The sequence below is a fragment of the Columba livia genome, chromosome 11 (genome assembly GCF_036013475.1).
Source record: "Columba livia isolate bColLiv1 breed racing homer chromosome 11, bColLiv1.pat.W.v2, whole genome shotgun sequence".
Lineage (NCBI taxonomy): Eukaryota > Metazoa > Chordata > Aves > Columbiformes > Columbidae > Columba > Columba livia.
The window spans coordinates 21,198,225-21,216,939 of record NC_088612.1 but is presented as its reverse complement, the minus strand read 5'-3'; the positions used below and the strand labels follow the sequence as shown (position 1 = coordinate 21,216,939).

General features: G+C 56.5%; 2 protein-coding genes across 4 annotated transcripts; both read left to right on the top strand.

The window, feature by feature from the left end:
- Positions 1–1,160: 1,160 nt before the first annotated feature.
- On the top strand, positions 1,161–4,932 carry NMB (neuromedin B). The gene is made up of 3 exons (XM_065077199.1): positions 1,161–1,349; positions 1,682–1,884; positions 4,650–4,932. The coding sequence occupies exons 1-3, from the start codon at positions 1,214–1,216 to the stop codon at positions 4,695–4,697; spliced, it is 387 nt and encodes a 128-aa protein (XP_064933271.1). The 5' UTR covers positions 1,161–1,213; the 3' UTR covers positions 4,698–4,932.
- A 7,289-nt stretch (positions 4,933–12,221) lies between these two features.
- On the top strand, positions 12,222–18,473 carry DUOXA1 (dual oxidase maturation factor 1). 3 transcript variants are annotated; one of them, XM_065076342.1, is made up of 8 exons: positions 12,222–12,367; positions 12,456–12,619; positions 13,093–13,247; positions 14,034–14,091; positions 14,681–14,815; positions 14,968–15,181; positions 16,416–16,630; positions 17,158–18,473. In XM_065076342.1, exons 3-8 carry the CDS (start codon positions 13,101–13,103, stop codon positions 17,370–17,372), a joined length of 984 nt encoding a protein of 327 aa, XP_064932414.1. In that variant the 5' UTR covers positions 12,222–12,367; positions 12,456–12,619; positions 13,093–13,100; the 3' UTR covers positions 17,373–18,473. The 3 variants fall into 3 exon arrangements, with proteins under 3 accessions (XP_064932414.1, XP_064932412.1, XP_064932413.1); XM_065076340.1 differs by having other exon boundaries at positions 12,223–12,367; positions 13,084–13,247; XM_065076341.1 differs by lacking the exon at positions 12,456–12,619 and having other exon boundaries at positions 12,240–12,367; positions 13,084–13,247.
- The last annotated feature ends 242 nt before the right edge of the window (positions 18,474–18,715 follow it).

Below are 18,715 nucleotides of genomic sequence, written 5' to 3'. Positions count from 1 at the left end.
GTAGGAACACTAAGAAAGCCAGAACTCAGCTTCAGATGTGCAAGGAACATCTCAACTAAGTCAAGGCTGAAGAAGGAAAGTGTTCACAAAGGCACCACTGCAAATGGTAGCGGATGTGGACAAGTGCCACCTTTGCCACAGTGTTTACCAACAAGGTCTCCCAGGCCACACACCTGGAGACAGGGTTCAAAGAGAATAACAGCATTGGACGAGGGTCAGGGTGATTATTACTTGGAGAACTTGACCCATAAAACCCCAGAGAGGCTGTGTCCCAGGGTGCCAAGAGCTGGCCATGGGTGCTGGTTGATGTCCTCCCAAGGCCACTCGTAACATCATGGAGCATATTCCTGGGCAGACGCAGAAGCAGGAGGTGACTGGGGAATGGGCAGCCTGGGGTGAGAAGGGGTAAACCCACCCTGGTCACCTCCTGTGGTGGGACCATGGGATTCGTGGGCAAGGGCAGAGCAGTGATGCTGTCCACCTCTGGGGTAGGTCTGGCACCATCTCCCACCACCGCCACAGGGACAAGCTGGGTGGTGAGGAGAGTCCAGTGAGAGCTGTGAAGATGCTGGAGCATCATTATGGTGAGGAAAGGCTGAGAGAGCTGGGGCTGTTGAGCTGGAGAAGAGAAGCTGAGAGGGATCTTATTGATGCTGATCAATGTCTCAGAGTGGGTGTCAGAGGATGGAGCAGACTCTGTTTGGTGGTGCCCAACGCCAGGGTGAGGGGCAACGGGCACAGACTGAAACACAGGAGGCTCCATGTGAACAGGAGGAGAAACTTGTTTGCTGGGAGGTGCCAGAGCCTGGCCCAGGCTGCCCAGAGCGGGTGTGGAGTCTCCTGCTCTGAGACATCCAAACCCAGCTGGGATCCTGTGTGATCTGCTCTGGTGACCCTGCGTTAGCAGGGCTGGGCTGGGGGATCTGCAGAGGTGCCTTCAACCCTGATAACCCTGTGGGGCTCTGAGGGTTGTGCTTAAGGGGTCACCCCCCACGGGCTGTGGGCAGCAAGTGCGGCCCGTCCCCCTGAGGTGGGCGCTCGGGCTGGGGGGTCGGTCGGGGCTGAGGTGGGTGCCGGGGGTAGCGGGGTCGGCCGGTCCGGGCTGAGGCTCCTCGGGGGCGGGTCCCCAGCGCTGCCGGGGGCGGGTCCCGCCGCAGTCCCGCCCGCCCGCGCTCTATAAGGCGGCGTTGGCCGCGGCGGGTCCCGGGCGGCCATGGCGGCGCTGCGCTGCCTCCTGCTGCTGCTGTGCGGGGCCGCGCTGGGACCCGCCGTGCACCTGGATTTCGCCGAGCACCGCAGCCAGGCGGCCAAGATCAAGGTCAACCCCCGCGGCAACCTGTGGGCCACAGGTACCGCGGGGCGGGAGGACACGGACACGCGTGTGCGGGGACGCTCCTACTCCCCTCTGCGCGCTGCAGGACCCCGCGGTGGGCGGCGAAGAGCAGGGCAGGGATGGGGCAACATCATCCCACATCCCTTGGTGATGGGTCCTGCATCTCCTTAACCTGTCAGCCAGGGAGGGAAGTTTCTTGAAGTCCCGTGTGGAACGAGGACCTGGGATTTCTGGGTTTCTGCTTAGCTGCGCTCGCTGATTTAGGCATTACGTTTGCTCGGTACTTCGTGTTCACTTGTGCTGGGTGAGGACGCGGCTGGTGCAGATGCTCCGTGTGTTTCGTTACAGGTCACTTCATGGGGAAGAAGAGCGTCCCGGGCTCGCCGCGCCTGGAGCCGCCCGAGGAGCCCGCGCTGCCCGTGGCCTTCGGCCCCTCTCTCCGCGCCTTGCTGGAGGACATGGTGGAACTGCTGACCCGGGAGCTCCTCAAAATCCTTTTGCAAGAGAGACTTTTGGATGAGAACCAGGGGAAATATGACCTCGCTGACCAGGTGAATATTGACTAAGCTGGAGGGAGATGCTCGGAGCAGGGAGGTGGTGGTTGTGTGAAGCTACAGCAGCCGGCTTTGCTGGAGATACCCCTCTAGCAGCCGTGCTGATGCTGCTGTTTCCCCCCCTTCTCGTCCTGTTAGCCCTTCTTACACCAACAATTAAGGGGCTGAGAGGAAGGGTTGTGTCTGGCTGGGCGGTGGCTACTAGTCCCAAATGCTGGGGAAGGGTGTGAGGACGAGCAAGGGATGCCGTGATGGAGCTGTGGCAGTGATCTCCAGCCCAGAGGTTGTTAATAAGCATCTGGGTCTTCCTCAGCCAGACGCAGAAGTGGCTGGCTGGGAACTGTGGCTGCTGTGAGGAAATGGCCCCTTTTCCAGCCACTGCAGGGCCGTGGAAATCCTTTTTTACCTTCTGTGGAGAGAGGCCAAGAGGGACACAGCTCCATCTTGGGCTTCTGATGCCCCCGACCTGGGTCTGTGTCGCTGTGGTTGGTACTTTGTTCGCTTGCCGGGGAGCAGGGGGAGCTCTGGTGGTCCCGCTGTGCTTCAGCAGACCCTCAGCCTCCTCCCTGTGGCTTTTTGTGTCCGAGCCACCCGGCTCCAGGTGGCAAACCTGCCCCTGGGAGCAATGCGCACGCACAGATCCTCACGCAGGACATGGCGACGGAACCGCTCGGTCCGTGGGGCTCGCTCAGTCACCTCATGGTGCGATTCCTGGGTGTTTTGCCCTTTCGAGTCTCTGCAGGAGGTAACACAGAGCCTAAAAGGGATGAAATCTGCTCAGGTGGGTCCTGCTTGTGCTGTCACACTGAACTGCTGGACTTGTGGAGCTACCAGTGACCCTGCACACAGGTAAAGCTGCTCCTGCTGTCCAGGTCTGGCAGCGCTGGCTCCTGTCCTTGGCATTTTTTGGGAAGGCGCAGGTGCAGCGGAGTTGCAGGGATGTGAACCTGCGTGGCACTGGTGTTGTTCAGGTGCCTTCTTGGCTTGGTTTCAGCAGACTAAGGTAAACTGAGGCGTTCCTAGAAAGCTGGTCCTGTTGTGACAGAGGGATTTCCACCACAAAGATACGGCTGAGCCCACCCTGCTCCCCTCATGGTGCCGTGAGCACTGCTGCGACTTTGGCTTCTGGGGTGCAGCTGAAAGGGAGGAGAGGACGTCCTCCCCGCGAGCTTTTGAGGGGGAGATTTGCTGCGTTAACCCCTGCAGCGATGGGAGGGCGGGTGGGTGTGCTGCCCTGCCTCGTCTGCAGAGACGTGCTGGGGTTGAAGTGATCCTTGTGTAGCCAAGGCGCACGGTTGCCGCTCGCCCCGTGTTGGCTGTGCTGGGAGCTGGGGTGTCCTGCACGCGCGCCCCATCGCAGCTGAGCTGCCTGATGTGCGTCTGGCCGCTCGTCTCCTCCCGAAGCCTCTCACCTCTCCGTGGCTGCTGTGCCAGCTGTCCCCTTGGTGGCACTGGGGACCCTGCTGGGTGGCAGGGCTGGTCCTGCCCTTCAGGCGCCTCTGAGCACCTCACTAAACTCAACTCCTGCTCCTTTCTTCACCATCCTTCCCCCCGAGCTGCGGGTTGATACTGCAGCACTGCTCCTCCCCCGTGCTTTTGGGTGCTGTCTGCGTCAGACTTTTCTGTGGGACCTTAAGTTTTTTGTTCCTTTTGTGGGTGACACGGTGCCGATGTGCATCCCTATGTTCCCGCTTGCTGTGACTGTTGTTGGACACCTGGGCTCAGCTCCCAGCCCCTGCTTAGCTGATCTCTGCTGTGTTCAGTACCTGCCTAATAAGCTGTTCAATAGCTCTGCTCCATGAAACTCTCAGTCCACCCCTTGCTGAGGATCCGTCACTTCCATTTCAACTCGGTTTAGGAAGGCAAACAAGCTTTTTCCTTCCTTGGGGACCCCCGGTCAGCAAGTCGGGAGTTAACGTGCTCTCTAAGTGTTGCTCTGCTCCTCCGGCACACATGTGGCAGGATGAATATCGAGGGAATTTGACTTTTATTGAAAAAGCTGGTGGGCTTTTCCTTTTCGGAGGGTGTCGCTGATCATTCACAAGCGGGTTCTTCCTTTCTGCGGGTGAGCACTAAGTAAACCCCAGGGCTTGCTCTTTTTGCTCGTTGTCCCTTCCTGTGGCCGAGTCCCGCCAGCTGCTGGCGGGTTTTGTCTCGATGTTTCCCAGCCTGTCGTGCGGAGCAGAAGGCGTTAGCGAACGGGTGTTTCTGTGTTGGATTTTTAACCGCAGGGGGCGGGCAGGGCTGGGGCTCCCGGTGCTGCCGTGTGTGACCAGGGTTTGACCGGCAGAGGAGGATCGTCTCCATCCCTTGTCATCGTGAGCCCGTGGCAGTATTTCTGCTGGAGACAGACGGGGTGACACTGGGTGAGCGGTGACTCGCTGCCCTGCATTGCTCCGGCACCTCTGGCCAGTACATAATCCCTCTATTAACCCTTCCCTGCTGTGTTCTGTATCATTCTGTATCTGCTGAATCAGACCCTGTGGCTGCTCCTGGTCCTGAATCCCAAACCCAGCGTGCTGGTGAGGTTTGGCTCTGCTGTCTGCCAGCTGTGGTCCAGCTGTTGGAGCAGTGGGTGGCAGAGAAGATCCGGGCTCCTGGTTCTTTCCCTCTTGGGTGCTGCCCCCAGCCTCTGTTGTCCCAAACCACCCCTGGAAGTGCCGCTGTGGTCCAGTTTTGTCTGCTCCCCCGCCCCGTGGCACCAGGCGGGGATGTCGGCTGCGCACGGGACCAGCGTCTCACCCTTGTGCCTTTTCTTGTAGGAGACAGGGCTTCTGGCAAAGGTGCTGGAGAAGTACTTTTCAAACTGACGGAGCCCAGCGCTGGAGGATGAGCTCTGCAGGCTCGGCCACGCGCGGCGAGCGGAGGAGAGCATCGTCTTTGTGGGTTACTGTAGCAACGTCACTTTTATTTATTATTCCTTTAATCTTGTCAATAGTGATTGCTTGTATGAAAAGCAGAGCCTCCCTCTATATTTCCTGTATGTTTTCTGCTTTCTCGGTGGCTGACATGCCCCTGTGAATAAAGCCGGCTCTGCGCACACCAGCTCAGAGTTTTCCGTGGGTGTGAGCAGGCGGAACCCCAGGGCTGGTGTGGGAAGAGAGGAATGGGGGCAGAGTGGTGGGGAGGAAGCTCCTGGTTCTCCGTAGGAGCTGGGAGGGGGTTGGATTCAGTCCCTGCTCACTGAGGGAGACCTGAACTGCTGCGTGACAAAATTACAAGCTTGGACAAGCTGATTACACCACTCACTACCGGAGCATCTTTATAACCCTCTTTGGTGGGGGCATCACCAGCAAGCCCTCCTGAAAACAAAAAGCATCTTGCTCGAGGCTTTGCTGGGGTTTTGGGTTCAAACAGGGCTGCCCAAAATGGGTGATGGAGCACAGTCCTGTGAACAGGCTCTGGTTCTGCCCCTTCTCAACGTGCTGCTCACAGGTACACCCAGGCAGAGCTAAACCTGGCAGCAGATCCCGGGGTGGTGCTGTAAATGAAGCCATAAGCTTCTCCTCCACTTCTGACGCTAAATTCAACCTGAATGTTTGAGCTCCTGCAGGGAGGAGAGTGATGGGAACCCAGAGCCACGCCAAGCCAAGGCACAATCCAGCATCTGAACATGCTGGCGACCGGTAGAGAGGAGAAAGCTGCTGTAGGAGACCTTCCCACCTTGCTCCCTATCACTTCGAGGGTGCCTTGAAGCCCAGGTGGTATTTATAACAGAATGACAGAATCATTTTGGTTGGAAATGATCCTTAAGATCATTGAGTCCAACCATAACCTGACTCTGGCACTGCCCCATGTCCTGAGAACCTCATGTCTGTCTGTCCAACCCTCCAGGGATGGTGACTCCAGCACTGCCCTGGGCAGCCTGTTCCAATGCCCCACAGCCCTTTGGGGAAGAAATTGTTCCCAGATCCAACCTCAACCTCCCCTGGCGCAACTCAAAGCCATTTCCTCTGGTCCTAAATATATGTTTATGAATGTATTGCTCCTGCAGGAACTTACTGAGGAGTGAGGGAAAGGCAGCAACAGCCTTCAAAACAAACCTTATTTCCAGAGTTGCCCGTCTGCCCCATTGCTCACCTGTCCCCTTCTTGTCCCCTGTGCCACTCTGGCGTTTGCTGGCAGCACCTGCCCAGGTGCCCCAGTGTCCCCCCGTGCAGCGAACACAAGCCCCACACATTGGCCCCCAAAACTTGCAGATCTTAGACCAATAAATGAGAATTTGTTTCCACCTACAGCCTGGCTGTTGAGCCTTCAGAGTCTGTAGTATTTCACCTATTCAAAGGCTGGTTTTGGTGGGTAAACCCCAAATATCCTACAGCTAGTTTGTCCCAAATATTGCCTTCAAAACCTGGTGCTCCCCATTGAATGTCCCACTGACCTGTGTCCTTCAGGAGATGGGACCAAGCAGGGAGGGAGTTTTCCACGAGGTGTGTGATGATGGTTCAGGTCATGGCAAACTTCCCCTGCCTCGCTGGAGCAGCTTCATGACCCCTGGAGAAAGTGCCACCTTGCTGCCAACTGGAGCCCTCCCAGGTTCTCCAACCTGTGCACCATAGGATCATTTTGGTTGGAAGAGACCCTTAAGATCATCAAGTCCGACCACAACCTAACTCTAGCACTAATCCATGTCCGTAAGAGCCTCATTTATGTGTCTTTTAAACTCATCCAGGGATGGTGACTCCACAGTTCCTACCCACCAGCTTCTCTCCAGAGCTGTCCCACTGTCCTTCTGTGGTCACTCATGCCCAGGGATGCAGGAGATTTTTCTCCAACCTGTGTGTTTTCACCCGGGCTTTCTGCTGTGTGCTGGGACATGGGTGACCCCCAGCTTGCCTTTCATTAGCTGTAGCAAAGCCTTGGCTTAAAACTAATTATAAGCAAGGAAAATAATGACAGAGCGTATCGCGTTTGACGCTGGAGCAGACCAGATGCCTCTCATCCGGCCGTGGGATGGACTGGCAGCCCAATGGGATTCCTGACCTGATGTCACGTCATGGGACCACCAGCTCATGCCGCACACAGGCAAGCTCGTGGGAGGGCGAGCAGGTTCCTGAGCGTCCCAGCAGAAACCTGCCACGAGACACCCGGGTGAGATCCTTGTTCTCACACCCACCCAGCAAGACCTGTCCATCTGTCTGTCTGTCCTCCATCTCCCCCCATCACTGTATTACAGGTTGAGATAAAGATGGGGAGGTGACTTGGTAATTACTGTCACCGGCAAAACAGACTCAGCTTGGGGAATTTAATTTACTGTCAGTTGATAGAATATAAATATTTGAATACTGATTCAGGTTTTGCAAACAAACTAAAACCCCTGAGCATTTTCAGCCTTGGGGAAAGCGCCTCCCCTGCCCTTTGCCAGGCTTCCTGCACCTCTTCTCCTCCTTGTTGCCACCACAGGTGACATTCGGTCCCCTTGGTGAAGCAGCCGCTTCGTTCTCCTCCTCTGAACTGCTCTGTAGGCTTCTGGAGCAATGGTGATCCCCTGAGCCATGTGCTTTTGAGAAGCAGCGTGTCCAGCACCTGCCTTGGACGCCATCCGAGAAGCGCAGGATAACTCAGGCTAGAGAGGACATCTACAGAGGACTCCATCAGGGCGATGGAGCGCAGGGAGAGGAGGTCTAACACAATTTCCCTTCCATTTTCTATTAGTTATGATGGATTTTTAACCGCCATGTGGTGCTGAGAACCAGCCAAGGACTATAAGAAGAATAACAATATATTAATAGGTTCTTCAGGCTCGTGGTGTATAAAATATAGCGAGTGGGCTAAACGTGACGTAGCGCCGGGAAACTGCTTTGCACCGGTGACAGCTCCTGGAGCTGCGGGCTGGAAGGTGCTCCTGAGTCCACCTGCCAACCTCGGGACTCCTCGTACGGCACTGAGACTGTACCAGGAGCTGTGGTGCTGCGTAATTGATGGATTTTATAAACTGATGGCTTTTATAAAATGTAGGTTTTATAAACCTACATGCAGTTTATAAAATGCAACACTGAGGCGTTTTCCCAGTGTGGGAGGCCAATCAAAGCCGTAATTCAGGCACGTCCCTTCCTGAAGCAGTGGGCAGAGGTGGGCACAGGAAGGATCTGGAAAGAGTGAACGTGGGATGTTCCTTTCTTCCCATTTCCAACTCTTGCTGTGTCTATGGCCTTGGCATCCCCCGTCCTCTGGTTGGAGGACTTGTGGGAATTCAGTTCTGGGCCTTGGGCCAAGGTGGACTCTGTTCCTCTTGCCTGGAAACATCCAGGTGGCCATGTCCTTTCTCCCCAGCTTCCTCATCTGCCATGTCCGCTTTCTCTGGAAGGATGGGACACACATGGCCGGAAAGGTTTTGGGGAACCAGCTCTGCTGGGAGGTCTGTGAGACTGTGGTGGGAGGAGCAGCACTACCAGATTCATATAAACGCTGGTGGGATGACCTTTGAAGGTCTCTAGTTCAACCTTTCACAGCAGGACTGTCACCAACCGCAAGACACTATCCGAAGGTGATGGGTGGAGGAACAGGACCACTGGGTGGGAAGAGCTCTGCACCCCAAGCCACAAAACTGGTAGAGAACACGCGCGAGAGACCTGCCCAACCTCAGATCTTCTTCAGATATCTTCCACCACGACGTTTATCCTCCTGTTCCAACATCTGCAAGCTCAGCCCCAGCAGGAGGTTGTCCAAGTCCTCTGAGCTCCAGAGGCTAAAGCCATGTGGAGGGACTCTGCTCAACCAGAGGTCCTTGGGGGTCTCTGGGACAGTGACAGGGTCTTGCAGGATCAAAACCGGTTGGCAGATTGTCCCACAAGCCCTACAAAAATCTGCGCTAGTTGAAGCCAGATTGCAGTATTTATTGCACATAAGGCAATCCCACCTCTGCTTGCAGACTGCATCGACTCTACGGATTATTATTATTATTACTTTTTGATATTAAGCAAGCGGCTGATTTTAATTTGTGTTATGCTATTTCTGCCCACACGCTGCGGAGCAGCCTTTGGATCCTTGCGCAGCTTTTCCGACAGACGCGGGGTTTCTTATTGCACCGTGTGCTATGGGCACTTCTGCCTGGCTGGACGGCGCAGATTCTGAATGATCCCCTGCCCGCAGCTGGGACACGGGGTGCAGAGCGTGTGTGCTCAGGCACAGACCTGCTCCGGACCGAGGTGCGGTAGCGTTGCTTTGTACGTTAATCTCAAGGCTGGCGGGGAGACACCAGGTGCAGGAGTTCTGTGGAAAAAACGTGTATCACTTTAATTACACCTCTAACAACAGGGATTACAAAATAAAGCTTCTCTCTATGGTACAGCCTGGGACAAAAGTGCTAATTACCACTGAGTGCATCATTAACAAGCCCCAGCAGATCCTGGAAAAGTTCAACTTGCTGATAGTTGTGTCGGAGTGCTTGTTATCTGTGGGGACAGATCCCGAGCTGGGATGGTGAAGCCCCGAGGAGATGTGTCCCAAAGGCTGATGTCCTTCCTGACGCTCATACCCGGGCAGCAGAGATGTGCTGGATGACTGGGGTCCACGGGGATGAGGCGAGTGAGGAGATCGGGCACCCACACTTGCTTGAGTGGAGAGGCAACACTTCTTTGTGATGATGGGGTCAAACATGGGGTGTCTGGGTGGGATGGACATATTCAGGAGGCGATGAGGCAGCTGTTTCTGTCCCCTGGGTCTCTGAGAGCATGTGGAAACCTGCAACAGCACCTGGTAGGAGATTCTGGCACCTCTCCTGCGTGATAGTGATGGCTCTTGTAAGGAGCAGAAGGTTGGACACCCAACACAATTTCTGGCCTCAAAATACGGCTGAAGCCCCTCCATCAGAGGATGGGTGGCTCCTGCTGAGCTCTTCTTCCATCTCCTGGGAGCCCTCCCAGTTGGCCCAGAGCTGTCTCCATCGTGAGATACAAATCCCAGTGACACCTTCTCTAAGTCTTTCAGTAACTTCCACGCAAACCTGGAAAAATAGATCCTTCTTGCAAGTATTTCTAGAGCCAAACTGCGGCGAAGGCGCTGTGAACGTCCCTGCTCAGCCGGGTGGACGCTGGCCAGAGGAGGTCCCTCCACCCTTCCTTCTGTCCCTATGTCAGGCTGCTCCATCGTGTGTCAATCGGCTGCTGCAAAGGATCCCGAGCAAGGAGCCACATCCATGCATCAGGGTAATAGAATCACAGGATGGTTTGGGTTGGAAGGGATCTTCACAGCTCATCCAGTGCCACCCCTGCCATGAGCAGGGACATCTTCACCAGCTCAGGTTGCTCTGAGCCCCGTCCAGGGATGGGACATTGCACCGGCTCCAACGCGACAGAGCCCCAGCCTGACCCAACCTGCAGCATCCTCCATGCTGGGGGCCAGGATAAAGGGGCCATGGGGACAGCCAGCGGGGCAGGGTGACACCTGGACGCATCTGTCCCACAGAAATCCCCTGAGCAAGGGGCAGCCCCTTGGGGGTCCTGCTCGGTCCCCAATCCACCCCCCTGCACCACGAGATATGGCGGCTGATCTAACACGGCTGCTTGTGCAAGAGGTGACAGGTGCTGCTCCCCTTGCCCCCGGCTCCCTGGGGTGATCTGGATGGGGTGACTCATCCCGAATCGCCCTGTCCGTCGCTCGCACACGGCTGCAGCAGAAGCTGCCCAGTTAACCCGGGCTGCCCGGGCGGGAGCAGTGCCCTGAGCCTGAGCCTGGGAGCTCCTGGTGAGCAAGAGCGAGTCCCCAGACCAGTTCAATGAGCTACACACCTTTACTACCTACAGAAATACTCAGAAAATTAAAAAACAGAGGGGGGAAAAAATAAATCTCAAAATCCAGTTATCATCATGGCCTCAGGCTCTCTGTGGGACATCTTTGTGGATGCAGAGCGCTGGGTGAGGTGAAACCAGCAGTTTTCCCATACTTGGCAGCCCACAAGCCCATCAGCCCCCCAGGAGCATACCCCCCTGACCATCACACCCCATTTCCATCACTGCTGGGGACAGATAAGGGAAGCAGAGCAGCCCTGTGAGCTGCCCTGATGTCCTTGCATGCAAACACTGTGTTTCTGGGCACCTCCTTTAGAGAAGAAGGAAAACTGCCTCCCCCCAGCTTTCCTTTTTGGCCACAGGGAGTGCAACCAGCGATGGTCTAACCCCAGACCACTCATCTCAGTACCACCTCACACAGTTGCTTCTTCCCCACCTCAATTAATCCCAATTAATGCCAATCACAAGGCACCTCCCCAATTATCCCTCTCCCACACTGGAGGGGTCTTTCCACCTTTCCATGCGTTCCCAAGCCCCACGCGTGTCCTCACCCCGAGGTCTGTGCCATTTGCTGTGAAGTCCACATCTCCCTGCGCTTTGCAGATGCTGCCACAGCTGGTGCTGACGCCACATCCCAGCACCATCAGACACCTCTGAGCGCAGCTCTGCGCACACATTTCCCAGCCACGTCACCCTTGCCACCCTGTATTTGATTTAGTTTCATTTAATCCCTCCCTTGGGAAAGGATTCAGTGTTCAGACTGCGTTGCACCAGTCTGAGACTTGAGGGGAAATGGCAAAGTCTTTGCCCAGAAATGCCTTTATTTCCTGCTGGGCATGCATTAAAGCTTGGTTTTACCTCCCTCTGCCCAGGGAGGGAAGCAGAGCTTCTCAAGGCACCCAGCCAGGCCATCACCCAGGACGCAGCAAGAAGTGTCCAGGGAATGGCAGTAACTGTGCCGGCTTTGGAGGGAAGCCCCAAAACGTGGGTCAGGAGGGTGTTTCTGCCACGCCAGGACCTCTCTGCATCCATGCAATCTGCTCCAACCAACCAAACTGCCCAAGAACAAGAGCAAACCCCAAAAGCTTGAATTTCTGTGATCTCCAGATTGTGGTCAGGTTAGTAACCTGAGCATCTTCTGCTGGGGGCCCCTCTAGACCTGTGCATCTCCTCTGGTCCCCGTCACCAATCACTGTGTCACCTTGCTCAGTGACCCACAGGTCAGCTGGGACCTTCCCAGGGAACCTGCCCCAGGGATGGAGTCAGGAGCAGGGTCAGTGGGATGGTGCAGCCACAACCCGTGCTAACTGACCTCGGCTGGGATGCTGCACCGGGCAGTGCTGGTCAGGGCTCCTGAGGAGCCCCAGCGTCCCCATCCCATAAGGAACAGATGGACTTTTCACTGCTCTGCAGGAAAAGTCAAGGAGAAGAAATCAAAGCCCCCCTGGGATCACCCACCCTGTGATGCTGCACAGCACCGTGCTGGCTGTGGCTCCCCTGCCCACCCTGGGGCTCAGCAGGGCTGACAGTGGGGACTGACCTGCCGTGGGGACTGACCTGCCGTGGGCACGGCTGGGCCATCCAGCCGCCTCTGGAGGCGGGAACCGTGAAAAACGCTGGGACAAGCACAACCGTGACACGCCGGGCTGGCTCCTCGCCCGCAGCCTGTGCAGGCAGCGCGAACAGGCAGCGCGAACAGGCAGCACCCGGAGCTCTGCGCTCATCCAGCCCTCGGGACCGGCCAGGCAGAGGTAGGCTCGTCTGGGAAAGGGGACACGGGTGTTTCTGCTGGGACAGTCCCCACTCGCAGGGGTGCTGAGCAGCCCTTTCCCCTTTCAGAGCAGGGAGGTGCCTTGCCCCAAACTGCGGCACCTTCCCCAGCAGCACCCCTGCAGCACCTTCCTCCAACGGCTCCAGGAACGGCTCCAGAGGGTGGTGACTGGCAGCAGTGACAGGCAGTTCTGTCCCCTCTGGGTTACTCCTGTTTCCGTGGACAGTGGGAAGTGAGTTTTCTGCGTGCAGGCTCAGCGAGGAGCAGCCGGGCTGGGTGCAGCCGTGTTTGTGCAGTGATTCACCGGGTGCCCTGAGCGGGGAGGATGGGAGCACAGGCAGGAGACGGGGTCACGGACAGGAAGAGGAGGGGAGCAAGAGGCCCGGAGATGTGTGCACATCTTGCTGTCCCATCTTGGGGACAATCTGAGCATTGCACCAGGAGTCCCGGTGTCTCCAAACCTGCTTTGCTCTGGGATGTGCCCCGGGGAGATGGAGGGCTCGGGCGGGAGATGCCTGGGCGTACACCCAGATGTGGGACTGTGAGGTCCATGGGTGCTGGGATGCCACACAACCATGCCTGGGACAAGGGACATGCTGGCAAGTGGGCAGGAGGTGGCTCTGTGGAGAAGGTTGGGTGGGATGGAAGTGTGGAGGTGATTTTCTCCATGCTGTCTCTCTGGGTACTGATTTCCAGCCCTCCCAGGCAGCAGGATGACGCTGTGGAATGGCTCCTTCCCCTTCTACCCCGGCACCAACGCCTGCTTCCCCGTCGACACTGCCTGGGCCATCATTATCTCCATCTTCCTCTCTGTCTTGGCCACTTCCATCATCATCTTGCCGGGGATCCGGGGCAGGGCGGTAAGTGGAGGGACAAGGGAGCTCAGGCCTCTGGTCCCTGCCCTGTGCATCCCACATCTCCTCTCTCCCAGCCTCAGAAACAGACTTGGGGAGCAAATGTGCCCACAGGGTTATGGCCAGGGCTCTGGGACATCTAGCAAGCCATGGGGATGAGCTCCAGCCCAACCCACCATGCACCCCCATGCCAGAGACACCAAACTCCCCCACCCCAAATTTAGGAGGTGCCCAGGTCTGAGTGTGGCTGGATTTCCCTGTCAGCAAGCCCCGGTGATTTCACAGGAGCAGAAAAACAGGGTGAGGCTCAAAGACCTCACTCCACCTTCCCCGAAACTCCACTCAAAGATGAGGTGTGCGCTGTGCGTGCCCCAGCTCCTGTCCCACGCTGAGCTCTGCAGCGGGGCTGGCCGAGAGCCGCCCCCAGGGGACATCCCTGGCCGCTGCTCCTGTCTCCAGCTGTGGCCAGCTGCCAGCACGTCCAAACACACAAGGTTTGGCTGAGTGTGGAAATCCCAGCTCAGAACCGTTAAAGGGAGCATCTCCATCCTCCGTCACAGAGACGGGACCTCTCGGCTTTTCCAAGCGGGCTGTTTGCCCCTTGTTGCTCTGCCGGCATCTCCCTGCTGCCTCCCCGCTGCCAGCCACACGTCCCCACCGTGCCACCCGCCTGTAGAACCCATGTCCCAGGGAGGGACAGGCCCGTTTCTCAGCAGCTGGTGATATGCTTGGTGCCGAGATGCCCTGAGCAAAACCTGAGACCTGTTCCCCTCCTCTGCTCACCCTTCGCAGCGACTCTTCTGGTTCCTGCGGGTGGTGACGGGTCTCTTCATGGGAGCAGTGGTCCTCAGTGAGTACCAGGGTCCTGGGGGGAAGCTCAAGGATGCCCAGGACACGGGAGACGGAGAAGCAAAGCAAGGGAGGGTGGATGAAGCAGCCAGGCACCAAGTGCAGCTTGCAGGATAAGTTTATGGGGGAGACCAGTGCCTGTTTGTGCCTTGGACCTGGCTCCAGCAAGCGGTGGGAGATGCAAGTGGTCATCTGTCTCCTCTCCAAAGGCTGGTGGTTGTATGCACAGACACCCCCTGGGCAGTCAGCAAAAGCCCACAGCCAGCTGCCAGGGGACTCAGACAAACTGGCAGGGGCTCGGATGAGGAGCAGTGCCTGGATGGTGCCCCCACAAAATCCCCATTGCCTCTAGGGCTGGGGACTGCGCTGAGTTTGGGGAGAAACCAACCTAAGTGGGGCTCTCAGGGTCATGAGTTGGGATTGGCCTTGGGGAGGGTCATACAAGGCTTCTGCTCCTTGGGGCTCACAACTCAGGCCCTGCCATTGGGATGGGGTGGATGATGCTCAGGCCATGGTGACTATCACGGCAGGTGCTTTCAGCACTAGATGTCTCGCTGCCAGGCCATGACTAACCTTTGAAGTCTTCACAGGCGTACAGTTCAGCAGGGACTGGGAGACGGGCTGGGTGATGGCAAACACCTCCTACAAGTCCTTCAGCCGGGCCCTGGTGAAGGTGGACATCGGGCTGCACATTGGCCTGGCAGGGGTGAACGTCACACTGGTGGGTGAGTGCACATCACAACAGGACGGGACCAGGTGCAGGTTTGGCAGCCATGCACCTGGGTACTTGGGCTGTGGACCCTCGAGCCCCCACACCAGGGAGTCTTGGAGCTGCCTCCAAGGCTGAGAAAGGTCCTTAGTCTTCATCATCTGGCAGGAAACCCAGTGAATCAGGTCAATGAGACCATCAACTACAACGAGCACTTTGCCTGGAGCTTCGGTGCAGACTACGACCACAGCTATGGTGAAGGACTGGAGAAAGGGCTGCCCAACCCCATCCTTTATGTGGCAGAGAAGTTCACCACGCAAAGCCCCTGCAACCTGCACAGGCAGTACCGCATCTCCGGCCACTACGCGTCCCTCACGCTGTGGTGAGTTAGAACCAGAGGTCAGCCCTGTCTCTGGTGACCAGAACCAGGCAGAGCAGAGGAAGCTTGATGGAGCCACCCTGTCCCTGTAAGGCCATTCCAAAGCTTTGGCTGGTCACTGGTACCAAGCCCTGTGCAGAACCAGGGGTGCTGATGATTCCTGACCATGTCCCCTGAGCCCTCCTCTGTCTCCTCTCTCCTCATGTGCAATATTGCAGGTGGAGGAAAATTATTTTTCAGTTGAAGGAAAGCAGATACATCTGTGTGGGGTTTATGGTGCAAGGTCCTCTCCCAAGCAAGACGTGGAGCCCTGACGAGCCCAGTTGTGGTGGGGTTCCTCTTGCATGCCCAAGAGGGCATGAGACCCACTGGTGAGGAGCAGGAGGGACTGTCATGAGAGTGCTCAGAAGCTGTCTTGAGGTGTAAAGCTGAGGGCCCTTGTGTGTGTTGTGATCATGGAGCCCCAGAGCATCCTCACGTGCCCCAGAGGTCATGGAAGAGACACTGTGGGGAAGAGTCTTGCGACTCCCCCTCCAGGTCCCTGCCCACATCTCCTTTTTGAGTTTCAGGAAAAATAACAAGCCCTGCTCAAACCTTCTTGCTGTTGAGAAGGAATATTTCAAGGCAGGGATGTTGACGCAAACTTATTTTTCGTCATTATTATTGGAACGAGAACAATTTGCTGTGCTCAGCTCCCCCGTGAGCTGAGCCCAAAGCTGGGCAGGGCTGGCAGCTGGGTTCACTCCAAGAGCTGAATCAGACGCGGGCACGACTCCTTGTGCCGTTCTCCAAACAAAGGTCTCCCTTGTTGCCTTAGAACAGGTGGGAACCGCCTGGGCGCGGCCAGGTGTGGAGGACCACAAGAGTCAGAGAAAGAGTTGATCTGGAGGGACCTCCAGAGGTTTCCACTCCAGTCCCCCGCCCAGAGCAGGGCTGGTATCAAAGGCGTATTGAGGTGTTCAGTGCTTCGTGAAGTTCAACACTGAGTGTCCCCAAGTGTGGAGACCCCTCTCCACCACTGTGGGACCTGTCCCACAGCTCCACCATTCATGAAGTTATGGAATCATTTGGGTTGGAAGGGATGTCCTTATATCAGCCTGTGCAGCCTGCTTGCTCAAGCGAGGTCAGCTAGAGCAGGTTGCCCAGGGCCATATCCCTCTACTGGAATGTGGAGAGAACAGCCTGAGAGAGGCTCCAAACCGGATTCTTTCTGCTCAGTTTTGTGGTCCTTTCGCAGGATGGCCTTTTGCACGTGGCTCATTTCCATCCTGTTGTTCTCCATGCCCATCCTGCTCTACGGGGGCTACATGCTCCTGCTCACTGCTGTGCTGATGCTCTTCTCACTGCTCTTCTTCTTCACTGCGAGGAACACCCCAAAGTGCCCCATCCAGTTTGGCCGAGCTGCCTTGAAAACAGACTACGGTGGATCTTTTTGGCTGACATTAGCGACAGGTGAGTGCTCAGGTTACTCCTGGGGCTTTTGTTCTCCGTCCCTGCAGGGTCGGGCTCTGCTCCCAAGGAACGAGCGACAGGACCAGAGGAAAAGGCCTCAAGGGGAGGTTGAGGTTGGATCTGGGGAACAATTTCTTCCCCAAAGGTACTGTGGGGCATTGGAACAGGCTGCCCAGGGCAGTGCTGGAGTCACCATCCCGGGAGGGTTGGACAGACGGACATGAGGTTCTCAGGACATGGGGCAGTGCCAGGGGTGGTTTAACAGTTGGAATTATGACCTTGAGGGTCTGTTCAAACCAAAATGATTCTGTGATTCTATGATCTGCCCCAGTTCATTGACTCCTCTTTTGTTCTGGGGACCCCAAACTGGTGGCAGAGTCCAGGCGTGAAGAGGGAAATAACACCTTCCCTTAACCTCCTGCGTGATGCCACATGCTGTTGGCCTCCAAGCCCAGATCTGTGTCTGGATGGGGCTGGGACACATGGGGAGGAGGTGCTGATGTGTCTCCCCATGCTGTGCATTGCAGGGCTGCTGTGCCTGCTGCTGGGGCTGGGCATCATCATCCTCAACTCCCTGCGGCCGGAGAAGCTGAAACTGGTCTTTAACCTGGACGAGGACAAGGGAGAAGAAGAAGAGGTGTGGGACAAGTCCTGCCAGCCAGCTGAGCCCAGCTCCTCTGCACGGGATGTGCTGATGGTGCCCCTGGGCGAGCTCTGCGAGGTGACAGCCACCCGGCTGTAAGGCACTGGCAAAGCCCAAGGACACCCCCCGAATTCACGCTCTGGTCCAATTCCCCCAGGAGGGATGTGTCACAGCAAGAACTTGGTGACAAGTCTTGGAAAGGTGTCTCAAACACGACAGTTTGCCCCGGTTTTCCTTTGCAGCTGTTGTACTCACCAGCAGCTGGAAGAGCTCCTGCCTCATCCCTGGCTGCCCAGTTGCAGGCGCTGGGCTACTGCCCTGTCACTTAGTCTATCCCCAACCAACTTCAAGAGTCCTCCTTAAGATGCAGAGAGTAAACCAGAACAAACTGGAGATAAATCAAATAAACGCAGAATAAATATGAACCAAAGGAGAAGTAGAGCCCCCCCCGCCCAGGTTCACCTTTACCCCAAAGACCTCTCAGAAGTCCTGTCTGCCCAGGGATGCTCGTCCCATCAGTGGTCAGGAAGAGCAAGCAGAGCTGTGGTCACCAAGGTGTCCCGTATCCCGCACCTTCTCTTGAAGAGTAGATTGTCAAGGAGGTCTGTGATTGCTGGAGATACCAGACCTTGAAGACACCCTGGATTTCAGACCCAACCTGGCACTGCACAGCCCAGCTTTGTTGTGGGTCTGAGATGCACTGGGCTGTACATTGGGTTGGAAACATTGCAGTCAGGAGCTGGTTGGTTGGCTCCTTCTTTTCACAGTGCTTATGAAGACCTCAAGCCACAGCCACCAGCCTGTGAGCTATCGGTGCTCTCACAGCCCTCTGAAAGGGAGACAGAACGTTTTGGTGGGAGAGAAGCAGAGGAGAAGGTGGAATGAAGGTGCCGCAGTGCCCTGGAGAGCGGCTGTAATCAGTTAGCAAGAGGTGAGCATCACACCTGGTCTGGGAGGTTTGTCTTCCTCCTGCTCAGCCGTGGAGATACACGTCATGGGGCAGGTGACACCGAAACCCTGCACACCCAAGGTGGGTGCAGCCAACCACCAACACCTAGCAGGTACCTTGTCCATGCAGGGGGGGAGCATGTTTCAGGTTTTCACCCCTTTAACTGTGTGCATGTTTTGCAACTTGTTTTTTTTCTGTTTTGTGTTCACCTATCTTCCCCTCTGTCTCAATAAAAAATAAGTCGGACTTGGTGTTTCTCTTGTCTGTCGACAGAGGTGTCCCTCAGGGTGGGCTGGCAGGGGACGCTCTGCTACTGGGACATGTCATCTGTAGAGAAGGGAAGGAGGCAAAGGCAGAGACCTTTTGTGGACCTGTATGGCGCGTCTAACCATGGCTGGTCAGTGCAGGGCAATGAAGTCCACAGGCGGTAAATAGGGTGTTGGGGCATCCCCAGGCAAACAAGAAGGGGAGATATGGGGGGACTTCAGCTGCT